General features: G+C 34.6%; 1 protein-coding gene across 1 annotated transcript in view; it reads right to left on the minus strand.

Moving 5' to 3' along the window:
- Window positions 1–3181: 3181 nt before the first annotated feature.
- brf1a (BRF1 RNA polymerase III transcription initiation factor subunit a) overlaps window positions 3182–14934 on the minus strand; it is a 73064-nt gene continuing 61311 nt past the window's right edge. Inside the window, exons 17-19 of the mRNA XM_056470263.1 lie at window positions 9862–9913; window positions 7018–7180; window positions 3182–4922 (exon numbers count right to left, since the gene is read on the minus strand). Coding sequence (XP_056326238.1) covers window positions 4885–4922; window positions 7018–7180; window positions 9862–9913 — 253 coding nt within the window. The 3' untranslated portion in view covers window positions 3182–4884. The remainder of the gene's footprint in view (window positions 4923–7017; window positions 7181–9861; window positions 9914–14934) is intronic.

The following is a 14934-nucleotide window of genomic DNA, read 5'->3' on the forward strand; positions in this document are numbered from 1 at the left end:
TGCACATTTTCACTTGTAAAATATTATATACACAACTGGTCAAAAGTTTGGGGTCAGTATGATTGTTAAATATGTTAAAATAAGCTTCACCTGCTCTCCAAGGCTGCATTTATTTCATCAGAAATACAGTAAAATTGTGAAATGTTGCACTATAAAATAACTGTTTAAAAGTAGTTGATCATTTAATTTAATCATTTTTAAAGACGAGTTTTCAGCTTCATTACTTCAGTCTTCAGAGTCACATGATCCTTCAGAGATCACTAATATTAATTATTATTGTTGTCATTATTATTAATATTATTATTATTAATGGTAATAGTACTAAAAGCAATAATGTCTGGAATAATAATTTTATTTGAAACTACATACAATAAGAAACCAGTTATTTTTTTTTTAAATAAATATTTAACAATTTAACATTTTTCTACATTTAATATATGTAGCCTTTATGAACTGAATAATTTTCCTTTAAAAAAAAGCATAAAAAGATTAATAAAACTGACCCCAAACTCTTGACCGGTAGCGTATATGTATATGTATATATATATATATATATATATATATATATATATATATATATATATATATATATATATATATATATATATATATATATATATATGTGCGTGTGTGTGTGTGACCAGCCTAGGCTGGTTTAAGCTGTTTTTTCAGTAGGAATATATATATATATATATATATATATATATATATACGCGTGTCTGTGTGATGTATGTAAAATTTGGTCCGGGACAATGTTTTTTTTTTTTTGCATCTGGCCCTCGGCCCAAAAAGTTTGCACACCCCTGGAATAGACCTACATAGTCTAGTGAAAACTGAGTAAAACGATAAATGGAGACACACATTAACAATACAGTTCCCAAAAAACTATATAATTTAGAAGACAGTTGATGGTTATATACTAGGCTATGCTTTCAAACTCTCTATCTAATCTAATCCGGAGGCTGTGTACACCAGGCAGCTAAAGAGAATTCCCAATTCATTTGTAAGTGACACTGCTCATCCCCTACACTCAGAGTTTCAGCTCATTCCTTCTGGTCGCAGGTTTATAGTATCAAGCAATACTAAACGATACAACTAGAAAAGAAAAGTTTGTAGACAAACTTTATGGTGGCTTGAGAAAGCCGAATCTGAAAGTCCGAAGTAGTTTTGAGAAGTTTGACAGTTGGCATAGATAAGTACATATATGTTAGCATGTTTCTAGTATGGATTGGCATGTTTTTTGCTAAGTGGTGGATATGGTGTTGTTCTGAGTGGTTGCTAAGGTGTTGCTAAGTAGTTCTTAGGGTGTTCTGAGTGGTTGCTAAGGTGTTGCTAGATGGTTGTTAGGGTGTTCTGAGTGGTTGCTAAGGTGTTGCTAGTGTTGAGTAGTTGCTAAGGTGTTGCTAGGCGGTTGTTAAGGTGTTGACAGGTTTCTAAAGCATTGATAGGCAGTTTCTAGGGTGTTCTACGAGGTTGCTAAGGTGTTTATAGGTGGTTGCTAGAGTGTATTGACTGGTTGTTAAGGCGTTGCTAGGCAGTTGCTAAGGTGTTCTGAGGCGTTGCTAGGGTGTTCCAGGTCATAGATAGGGTGTTGCTAGGTGGTTGCTAAGGTGTTCTGAGTGGTTGCTAGGCGGTTGCTAAGGCGTTGCTATGGTGTTTTATGTGGTAGCTAAGATTTTTCTAGGCAGTTGCTAGGGTGTTCTGAGTGGTTGCTTAGGTGTTCTGAGTGGTTGCTAAGGCGTTACTAGATTGTTCTAGGTGGTTGCTAAGGTGTTACTTGGGTGTTCTGAGTGACTGCTAGGTGGTTGGTAAGGCGTTGCTATGGTGTTCTAGGTGGTAGCTAAGGTGTTGCTAGGCGGTTGCTAGAGTGTTCTAGGTGGTTACCAAGGTGTTGCTAGGCTGTTGCTAAGATGTAGCGTGGTTCTAGTATGAATTAGCATGTTGTTAGTATGTTTATAGTATGGATTGGTATATTGTTAGTATGTTTCTAGTATAATTAGTATGTTGTTAGTATGTCCAATGTAAAGATAATGCATATAAAAATTAGTCTCAGAAGAAGACGATGACAGATGAAGAATAATAGGTTTATGTAGTATAACAGTATGTAGGCTTTCATACCAGCAGCCATTGGATAATTAAATAGGGAGGGGGGGGGGGGGGGGTGGACATTATTTATTCTTTTTTTGGAAGAGAGTGTTTTGTATGTTTATATTTATGTTATTATGTCCATTTGTTGTTGCCACTAAGTACATTTTTTTGTGTGTGGCACTGTTATGAAATGAGGACTGTTGACTGCAAATAAATCTACCTTCAGGTATAAATAAGGTAACCTAACCTAATGTTTTCTCTAGCAGGGTAGTTTCACATTGGGCATTTGAATAAGGTGGATACGGCATACAGAAGGAAGAGCACCATACGTAACAAAACATGGGTTGTTATTCCAGAGTTCCTTTTCACTTTTACTAGCCTTAAAGGCAAGACCCCGTCATCACCATCGCACACAAAAATACAGATGACCCGGAGAACTTCAACTCCCAGCAGCCCTTGCCCTGCAGAGATGAGAGTGAGGTCACTTCTAAGGTCTCATCCAGCGGGACCTTACAATTACCACAGCTCATGTTTCTATGCCAACCAAAACATAACAGCCTCGAGCACATGAAGCTAAAAACAGATGCTCAACTCTTGCTTTATTTCCCAGAAAGCTGGCAGAGAAAACAGCCTGGTGTAGGTTATAGTGTCGAAGCATTCAGACAGACAGCAGCCGGATTATAAATGGAACATATAATATAATTAAAACAGAAGACGTGGCGTCACAGTGGTGCAGTGGGTAGCACAATCGCCTCACAGCAAGAAGGTCACTGGTTCAAGCCTCTGCTGGGTCAGTTGGTGTTTCTGTGTGGAGTTTGCAAGTTCTCCCCGTGTTCACGTCGGTTTCCTCTGGGTGCTCCGGTTTCCCCCACAGTCCAAAGACATGTGCTAGAGGTGAATTGGGTGAGCTAAATTGTTTGTGGATGTTTATCATTGATGGGTTGCAGCTGGAAGGGCATCTGCTGCATAAAACATATGCTGGATAAGTTGGAGGTTCATTCCGCTGAGGCGACCCCAGATTAATAAAGTGACTAAGCCGAAAAGAAAATGAATGAATGAACAGTAGACGTAGTGCATAATGACGTCTCTTTATTTATTCGTCCATTAATACTGCTCAGGTTTAATGAACTCAGCATTGTTTTATTGTTACAATTATTGTAAATTATTAACTCCAAATGATAAAATTGTGAACATGTCAATTTTTAATATCACGAGGACTCATATATTGACTTTATTTATTATTATTATTATTGAAAATAAATTGACAAAAATAATTGATATTCAACATATCCATTCTGAATGTCCAAATCAAGCTAAATAATCCCAACTAACTTTTTCTACATGTTTTCTAACACACTATTTAAAGGTTGGGTCATTTATCAGTTTCTGATTGGGTTGGTTTTGCTTCAGTAATACTGGTTGCGTGTGCTAACTTAAAAAATACATTAGGCATATGGGAAAAAATGAAGAGTTCAGATGCAAAAACCTCTAAGAGCCATCTAAATTTATTTTTACTAAAATGGACATTTTTCTCAGGCTCCTGTGCGTGTTCAGTAAATCCACTTTTATGGCAAAGAATATGTTCTTTGCATTGGCTTTAAAGTGAAATAACTAAACACAAACATAAGATTCTGAAAAAATGCTCATTTTAGAAGAAAATTTCAGACGGCACTTAGAGGTTTGTGCATTTGAACTCTTCAAATATATATTTTCCCATAAAGAAATAAACGATCAGTCCATAGTTCTGGAAACAAATAATAAAGACCATTTAATATGATCATTAATCAATTATCATTCATTCTCTGGATCTGCTATCAATTGGTTTGAGTAAAATGATCATTGGTAGTTTATAAGATAAAACCCAAAGACACACTACTCAAACTCACACCTAATAACAGCAATTCCACTAATCATTACATAAGTGTTCCCTTATTCTCTTGCAGAGCCGTGCCATTTCACTGACATCAATTCAAAATAGTTGAATATTGTAAACATTTCCTTTATCAATGGAAAAACAAAAATATATATATATATATACTCTATTGTGTAACTGTTCAAAATATTTAACATCAACAATAAGATCAAGCTAATGACATTTTAACATGTTTCAAGTATTCCTTTGGTTTTTCAGCTCCACTTCATAATAAACCAGAAAAAAACAACCAATTAAAAGATAATTACATCCTCAAAATAGCTTTTAAACATTAAATAAAATAAAAAAAAGCACAAAATGGATAATCCAGCAGACCAGTGCTTAACCTAATAATACAAATTAAAAAGGCAGTAATTTACCACAGTAACTTATCTGATTTTACCCACTCTAAACTGAATACTGAGCACATAAAGTTTCATTTGGTTTAGAGAATAACACTTTATACTACACGTCTGTATACTGTAATGGTTAAAGGCACATGCACACATTTGTCCACATAAAGGCTTGAGCCTCGTGTGGGCTAATCGCTTTAGATGTGCAGGATCATATATCATCATTTGCCTAAAACACAGAGTAATGCAGTTAGCAAGCAGACTTACACACTCCAGAGAGAATATCATCACTCTCTATCGCCACACACACATCTATTTCCTCTCTTTGGGTGAGTTTAAATAAGTTAGTGCAGATGAGCTCAGAGCACGTGCCTGTGGAAATGCGCAAACATGTTGTTCTTGTTTAGTTGCAGTTCTGCATCCCTCTGTAGTGTGCAAATTTCAGAGACATATAAGCAGGTGTATTTTCATCTGTGTTTTCATGAGCAGCAGGAAAAGCATTAGCTTGTCTTCTCTATAGACATCCTGACTTCAGAAGCCATCATCATCATCTAATTCATAGCCGTAATCTGTGGAGAAAACAGCACAATGAATGGAGAAAAGTTAGAATAGGTGGCCAGAACGGTAACGGCCAATAAATGCAAATCTTATTTTTATTGTCCTAATAATAAAGTTAATTATTGGCTGATATATGATGGATTATTTTCACCACAGAAAAAAATCATATCAAGATTTGTATTTTTCTCCATATATTTCAGTTATCGGCTTCCAATATAAAGATTTATTGGGTATTGTATTGGCCAAAATGGCAAGTTTGGACAAAGCTTATTGCTTTTTGAACTGAATAAACTCAAGCAAAGTGTGTAAAATTAATATGCTTCTTTCAAAATGAGCTGAGGTTTTCAATATTGAATAAATTGAGGTTATTGAATCTGTTCCCATTTAAAGTAACAATGTGTAAATTTGAAAATAAACCTCTGCCAATGACCTTTTAAGCACATAATAAACAAAATGAAGTTAAAGCAGGTAACATGAAAACAACATTAATATGAAGAGCAAAATAAAGAACACAATAATTTATACTGAGGGATTATAGGTTAGAAAAGGTTACAAATACATAAAGCAATATTGAATACAACTAAATGATTAAAACTCTTTTAGCTGTTAGCTTAACTAAAAAATATAGATAATATAATATAATATAATATAATACAATATAATATAATAAATATAATATGATATAATATAATAAATATAATATAATATAATATAATAAATATAATATAATATAATGTAGAATAATATAAAAGAATATAATATGATCAAGTAATAAAATATAATAAAATATAATATAATATAAAGTAATAAAATATGACATAATATGATATAATAATATATAATATTATAATATAATATAATATAAACTATAATATAATAAATATAATATAATATAATATAATATAATGTAGAATAATATAAAAGAATATAATATAATAAAAATATGATATGATATAATATAAAAGAATATAATATAATACAAAATAAAAGAATATAATATGATCATATAATAAAATATAATAAAATATAATAAAACAAAACAAAACAAAACAAAATATATAATAAATATAATATAATGTAGAATAATATAAAAGAATATAATATAATACAAAATATAATATAAAAGAATATAATATGATCATGTAATAAAATATAATAAAATTAATATAATAAAATAAAATATGATATAATATGATATAATATAATAAAATTAATATAATATAATATAATATAATATAATAAATATAATAAATATAATATAATATAATATAATATAATATAATATAATATAATATAATATAATAAATATAATATAATATAATATAATATAATAAATATAATATAATATAATATAATATAATATAATATAATATAATATAATATAATATAATAAACATAATCGCATTTAAAAACCATACAACCATAAGCTGAAACAACACAATTGCTGAGATTTTTGGGGGGATAACCTAATTGTTCTATGTTAAACCCCCTTAAATTTGTGAAGTTAACTTAATCCAGGCATGTCCAAGCTCGGTCCTGGAGGGCCGGTGTCCTGCAAAGTTTAGTTCCAACCCCAATCAGACACACCTGGGCTAGCTAATCAAACACTTACTAGGCTTTCTAGAAACATCCGTGCAGGTGTGTTGAGGCAAGTTGGAGCTAAAATCTGCAGGACACCGGCCCTCCAGGACCGAGTTTGGACACCCCTGACTTAATCGATTTGTGGTTATTTTTTACAGTGTATAATTGGAATGAAAATGAGAAATGCGCTGGTTAAAAACAAAGAAATATTTTTTAATCAAACTACTAAAAATGGCAAAGCATGTAGCAAAATTACTCAAATTAAAATGAAAACTGAGAATATGAAAATAAAAGCTAACTCAAAATAGGAAAAAGCTAAAAGGTTTTTATAGCTCATCAGCTCGAAAGAAAAAACAGATTTAAGTCATTCCAATGATGATATTTATCTGTACCTTCTGCATTTGAATTTAGATTTTTAATTCTTTATTTATTGTTATCAACAATGACCTTCATCAATAATGGCCTCAGGTTTTTACCAAAAGTATATAAAATGCATCCTAACTCAAGGCTTTATGCATCACATACCACTAGCGCCACCCATTAACTGCATGGCACTGACACAGTGTTCATCCTCCTCATCCTCTTCTTCCTCATCTGCATGCTCTTCATAAGCCACTGGTCCGCTCTCTACAACAACAGCAGTCTGAGCTGAGACAGCAGGAGTCGCCACTGGGACACCAGAGCCTATCTGGAGATCAGAGAGAGTCAACATGAAATCCATTCTCATCCATCATCCAACCTGTTTCCAAGTGAAACATGAAATTCAACAAAAAGAAAACCAATCTAGTGGAGTTGGTTAATAGTGTAAACTGTACATTAATGTACAAGAATAGAGTGGTTGGTTGATGAAGCATCGGGAAATAAGTACATGGAAGATCAGTCAAAAAAGGCGTTCAGAGGCAGAGCAAAGTACGTAGGCTAAATGCTTAATTACATTAACAAATCCATCAGAAACAAATCAAACTATGTAATTAGCAGATTTTCCAAAAGAAAAAAAGTGCAACCACGGCTGCAGGGTGGAAAAGGAACATCAGCGTTAATTCTGCCTTTAACTCTTTCTTCATCCAGATATTTTCGTTTAATCATGGCAGTTGTCTTTTCTTGCTTTTTGGTTGAACACAAGTAGCTGCTGTTTGCTTTTTATTCTCACTCTGAGCTAATCTTTAGCTTTAAGGAACATGCTAATGATTAAGTGCCATACCTATATAACCCGGTGCCACACCGAAGTAACCGGTATGCATCGGACGGAATAGGCATATGATTTTCGATGCCCAATTTCGGTGCCACTGGTGCTGCATCATAGATGCAACGTATAAAAGGCATATAGTATAGTTGTTTTGATAGAATTTGATACCGAACGCCAAATGAAAAGAAAAAACTTCCACATTTTGCGACGTGTGTGTCTGTGGTCCTTTACTGACTCGGTAAGTGTAAACAATTGTGTCAGCCGTGAGTGTATGGAATTTCCTGATGTAAATATGTGAAAGTGTGATTGCGGAGTTTACATGTCTGTACTGCACTTCAATTAAAATCAGCATACTCCACATGTCTTAATTCGATTTCTGTTTAGTTCAATTATGACTTTAGTCGGATTAAGGTCATCAAGAATCTGTTCACATGGTAGACTCTTAATCAGAGTATTGTCTTAATCATATTAAAACAGGAGAATTGGTGTCCATGTAAATGTACCCAACCCTAAAAAAGGTGTTCACTGATTTTGATGAAAGCTTATCCACAGGTTAGTAGTAAGCTAATGTAACGTTAATTGTATTATTTGCAAATTTTGCCTTCATGTTAACAAATAAATGATCAAAATAAACATATTAATGCAATTCAAATATTTAAAGCATGAATTGATGAATACTTTAATTGTGTTGTTAATAATTAAAATAAAATCATCGTCAAATAAAAAGTTTTTCTAGAGTCATCCACCATAATTTTGTGGCTCTAAAGTATGGCACCAGTATCTTTTTAAAAGCATCAATTTATCACCGGTATCGAAATAACCCCACACGACACCCAGCCCTACTAATGATAAGTGTGTGTGTGTGATAGAGAGGAGTCGAAGTAAGCGCAAAAGAGGTTAAATATGCTTAAGAAATATGACAAATTTGTCACTGGAACAGACAAAAAAACTGCTTTATTTTTGTATTATTATTAATAATAACAATAATAATAATAACAACAAAATGTCCTTTTTCTAAACTAAACTATTTTTTATTAGCTTATATATAACTTAGTACCAGTTTTGTTTCATAATGAAGATTTGTGATTTTGATGGTATTTATTACTGTTTTATGCTATTACCCTTTCTTTATGAGTAAAAATAAAAACTTTGTTGTTATTGTTGTGAATGTTCCAATGGTAATATGGGACAAATTTTTTAGAAATACAAATATTTTACTTTCATGTTTTATATTTTGTTTGCATTTGAGATTTATTAAAATGTAGTTGAGTAAAACAGGCACATGTTTTGTTGGTTTAGAGAACATCAGACTGTTCTGTGATAAGATGTACAATTTACAAACACAGCATGTAGAAATTTAGACCACTTTAGTTATTTATATCAGAAAAAAAGCTGTTTTCCTATAATAATGCTCCAATAAATAATAAATCACAATTATCATTCCACTATCTCGAGAGTTAACCATTACCCTGGTTAGTTAATTTATAATCCTTATTTTTCTGTCAATCTTAAAGCTTCATTTCCCATTGCCAAGTGATGTCAAAGAGGTTGCCTAGTTACCTGAATATTGACCCCTGGAGGAAATCTTTCTGCTCCGGGTTCAAAAGGAAGATGATTACACATTCACACTCACGCGCACACATACGTTTAAAAGTAACAGACAGAAGACTAGAAGCTGACATGAGACAGACAGGCTGCCTTACAAACAGAGAGAGAAAAAACAAAACAGAGGAGATCAAGGCCCCTGACATCCAGAGAGATGGAAGACACAGCCGGAGGGAGCGACAGAGCCACTGCAGGTCGGAACGACACAGAGGGATCAGTAGGAGACCAGAGAAAAGAGCATGTGTCATCAAGGCGTCCTCAGAGTCCAGACGTCAGCGGCCCACTTTCTGCTGCAGTCCGAGGCGCCGCATTAGCTAACGATACGCCTGAGCCTTTGAGTATCAGCTAAGAGTTGATCCAGAAGCAGCTTGGCGGATCAAAATAATTCGCTTAATTTAGACATGAAAAGGAAAAGCCCGTTTCTAGGTCAACTTAATGCAGTTTTCCTGCGCCAGGGATAAACTAAGTGAAGTTCTGGGCCAGAGGGCCATTTGAGGGTTAAGGAAAATTGGTTTAATATATCCAGAGACCTGCCAAGGATGTGCTAATGTGAAGGACGGTGATTTAAATTCACTCACCTGATCAAGGGCCAGCTTCTTAGAGGGCTGCGCACGCACCAGGGGCTGTAACCTAAAGAAAGACACACAGACAGATCATTAAGAGAACATGGCTTAGTTCTCAATAAAAGCTGCAGCGAGGATTAACATTTTTAGAAAAAAAAAACATCTAATCAGGCTTTATATCTTATACTTGAGCATTTAAATAGAAACACAAGGTCAAAAATGACTACGCAGCCCAGAAAATTCAATATTTAGCTCATCTCTGTTCGTTTCATTTCACTAAAGTGCTTAAAAGTCACTCGCTTATTATAATGCAAATCTTGACACATTATTTAAATGAAGTCCCTAAATGTGCGTAATTTAAATTCTATCAACCCAGAAAAGCATGAGTTTACAGACCCACTGAGACTCCAACGACCCCGTTTTAATAATGAAACGCCACTCTGTATCCGCCTCCTTTTACCAGAATAAAATGCATAAACAGAACAACAACATTTGCAAATCTGGCACGTTTTCTTTCATAGGTGGTGGTAGACATGGACAAGTGCTGTCTTGAATTACAGTCTACCTCAAATCTCTCCCTCTCGCTGTAAAATTCCCAGAGGAATAAACATGGCAGCTCAAGTGACAACAGGAGGGGGGTATGGAAAAACAGACAGAGGAAGGGGGGCAGAACAGGCAATGAAGAATCCGGAGACGCAGTTACCATCTTAGCATTTGCAAGTCAACATGCAGTAGTCACAGTTCGAATAATGAGTTTACTCATTATTCCAAAGAATGTAAGATATGTTAATGAGCCATGGATATGATGCACTGAACCCGCATCATAAATAAATGCTAATCAGAGTCATATGATTTTCCTGATGATACATCTGAATATGCAGAAGAGATTCAGCTCTCGTGGGAGCAGTTCTCTTTATATAACCACAAGGCGTCCCAAATTTACTCAAACACACATCTAAAACTCAACTCAAACACACAAACATCTCTCTCATGGAGTTACAGATGAAGAAAAAGACTGATAAAATGATGAAAAGAAAGATACAATGAAAGAGAAATATCAAGAAAAACAGATGACATGAAGGCAGAGAGAATGACTGACTGAACAACAAACAAAAAGATGCTGCACACAGAACAGATACTTTAGACCAGTGTTTCCCAACAATGTTCCTGGAGGCACACCAACAGTACATATTTTGGATGTCTCCCTTATCTGAACCATTTATTTCTGCTTACCGAGTAAAGCAGACACAGACATAACAACAATGCAAAAATATATAGTTAGAAAAGACAGATACTGTAGATAGAAAAAAAATGACAGACAGAATGATCGAATGACAGACATAACATCAGAAGTACAGAAAGAATGAATAGATATAATAGACAGAATAATGAATGACAGAAATATCATTGATACACATTGTAAACAGAACGCAGATAAAGAGGCAAAATATTGTAAACAGAAAAAAAGTAAACAAGGATTAAAAGAGCAACCAACAGGACAAAGACAGACTTTTTCAATAGAACGATAGAACAACAGATTGAACAAAAACACAGAATGACTGACCAAAACTGTAGAAAAAGTCTAAATGGCAAAAAAAGAGAGGTAACAGAGAGGTCAAATGACAAAAAGAATGAAGACAGAATGACAGAAAAATACTGAAGATAGACAGAATGATAAACAGCACAAAGACAGACAGACTGCACAGAGTTTGCACAGAAAAGGCAGAACTTTAAGACAGAACACTAGAAAGAAGATAGATAGATAGAGAGAGATAGATAGATAGATGATAGATAGATAGATAGATAGATAGATAGATAGATAGATAGATAGATAGATAGATAGATAGATAGATAGTAGATAGATAGATAGATAGATAGATAGAAGATAGATAGATAGATAGATAGATAGATAGATAGATAGATAGATAGATAGATAGATAGATAGATAGATAGATAGATAGATAGATAGTAGGCAGATAGATAGGCAGATAGATAGGCAGATAGATAGGCAGATAGATAGGCAGATAGATAGGCAGATAGAACAACAGACAGGCAGAATGACAGACAAAATGACAGAGAACAAGAGAGAACGGGAGAGACAGAACGACAGACAGACAGAGATAGAACGACAGACAGACAGAATGACAGAGAACGAGAGACAGAACGAGAGAGAACAGAACGAAAGACAGACAGAGATAGAACGACAGACAGACAGAATGACAGAGAATGAGGGACAGAACGACAGACAGACAGAATGACAGACAAAACGTCAGACAGACAGACAAAAACGACAGTTAGACAGAATGACAGACAGAAACGACAGAACGACATAGATAGGTAGAACAACAGACAGGCAGGCAGGCAGACAGGCAGACAGACAGACAGACAGAACGACAGACAAAAAACGACAGAACGACATAGATAGATAGAACGGCAGGCAGGCAGGCAGGCAGACAGACAGGCAGACAGACAGGCAGGCAGGCAGGCAGGCAGGCAGACAGACAGACAGACAGACAGATAGACAGATGGAAAGAACGACAGAATGACAGACAAAAACGACAAAATGACAGACAGACAGAATAGCAGACAGACAAAAACAACAGAATGACAGAGAAACAGATAGACAGGATGACAGACAGACAAAAACGACAGACAGGCAAAAATGACAGAACAACCGACAGACAGACAAAACGACAGACAAAAATGACAGAATGACAGACAGACAGACAAAACGACAGACGGACAAAAACAACAGAACGACATAGAGAGAGACGAGCAGGCAAAAACGACAGAATGGCAGACAGACAGACAGAATGACAGACAAAAACGACAGAATGGCAGACAGACAGACAGAATGACAGACAAAAACGACAATGACAGACAGAACAGACTGATAGGTAGAACAGAAAAAGCACTGTACAGAGACAGAATGATAGAAAACTGCATGAAGAAACAAAAAGACTGATAAAATGTCACAGAATGACGGATCAATCAGTAGATAACAGAATGACAGATACGAGCAAAAAAGACAAAACAGATGGATAGATAATATGGACGGCTGGATTATTTCTTCAAGTTCTCAGTCAGAAACACAGGCATATGCACAGCTGACAGTCCTTCATGACCCAGCATGTGAGTGTCCTATTGATGCTACAGTGCATTCTGGGATGGGGAGCGACGCGGTACTTGGAATGAAAACAAGCAGTCAGAGCCAAAGCACAGCGACCACATTCTATTCCTGAGAAACAGTCTGTTCCACACACACAGAGTCACATTTACGTCAAGGGCTGATAAATTGTTCACACCACTGAGCGGGTCAATTATTCAAACACAGAGCACAACAATAATGATTAGGGGTGGGACTCGGGGACCTGCTGATGCGGAATATTGATATCTGGGTCACAATACAGTAATATAGTGACTCTTTATGTGACAGCTATTCAAAACTCCATTTTCTTTCATCTGAATTGAGTCGTGGTGGTTTTCTGGATAATACCGCTCCGACTCGATTTAGTCTTTAATGTTATAAAGATAAAATGTTAAGTACAGATAAAGTTTTAAAAATATAAACAAAATGCTGATATTTATATAGAGAATATCTGTAATATTTTGAGTGGTTAGCACAATCGTCTCACAGCAAGAAGGTAGCTGGTTCGAGTCCCGGCTGGGTCAGTTGGCATTTCTGTGTGGAGTTTGCATGTTCTCTCCGTGTTTGCGTGGGTTTCCTCCGGGTGCTCCGGTTTCCCCCACAGTCCAAAGACATGCGCTATAGGTGAACTGAATAAAGTAAATTGGCTGTAGTGTATGTTTGTGAATGAGTGTGTATGGGTGTTGCAGCTGGAAGGGCATCCGCTGCGTGAAACATATACTGGATTAGTTGGTGGTTCATTCTGCAGTGGCAACCCCTGATGAATAAAGGGATTAAGCCAAAGGAAAATGAATGAATAAATATGAAATGAATGTATATTTTCTCAAAATTCTGATTTATTGTGATACAATTTTGTTCTCCTGAAATGAACCTTGGTGATTTTAAGAAATATGCTCTCTCTGAAATCATTTAATGTTCTTTCAATAGCTTAACTGTACTTTGTATAAACCAAAAATACTAATTATTAAATATAAATATAAAAATAAAAAAATATCAAAATAATTCAGTATTCTTACATTTTTTTGTTCAATTAAAAAAATGCACAACACACTATAGGTGATGGGATTAAAAAATACCATTCTAATACAGTGAGATAAAATGCCTATACATAATATACAAAATGAAAAATCCATCTGTGAAATTAATTTTTTTTCAAAGATTTCCCAAGTTAAATTAAATATTAAAAAGACATGTTTCATAGTAATTCCCATCTCCCATTATATCTCTTCTTCAGATGAAAGTCTTAAATCTTATAGTCTGGCTGGAATAAAAGCAGTTTTTATTTATTTTTTATATTTAAGGTCAATATTTTAGCTTTAAGAATGGTTTTGTTTTTTCCCCGATCAGCTACAAAACAAACCACTGTTGTCCCATGAAAATTCAGTGTGAACCAAAAGTTCCTGAGACTTTTATTACAGTATGCTGACATGCTTCCAACTGAAACTGAATAGAGTAGGGGTGGTTGGTTCTTGCGCATCATTCCCTCGTTGTAAACTAACGCTAAGAGGAATGACGGTCCTTCTAGTGAACAAAGAAGGACAGTCACTCCAAACAGAGAAGTAAATGGTCAGACTTTTTGAAGATTGAGGATTACCAAAACAAACTTTTTTTCTCTGCGGATTAACTTTAATAATTGAAGATTAATTCTTCACTTACAAAATAACAATATGCGCTAGCAAACACTGTAAATTTTGATTTCACATGGACTGAGCTGAATAACTGAGTACCTTGCAAAATAACTTCAGAAATATTATGTACCGTCATCATGGACAAAGACCAAACAAATTAGCTATTAGAAATAAGTTAATAAAACTATGGATCCTTTTCACAAGCCTGTTATGACGCGTTTAACGGTCATCATAATCTTAAATCCTTGAAAGTTTTTAATATTTAGATTTTTTTTTTAAAAACATATGAACATTTCTATGCATTTATGAATG

Source organism: Danio aesculapii, chromosome 13 (assembly GCF_903798145.1).
Source record: "Danio aesculapii chromosome 13, fDanAes4.1, whole genome shotgun sequence".
NCBI classification, from domain to species: domain Eukaryota; kingdom Metazoa; phylum Chordata; class Actinopteri; order Cypriniformes; family Danionidae; genus Danio; species Danio aesculapii.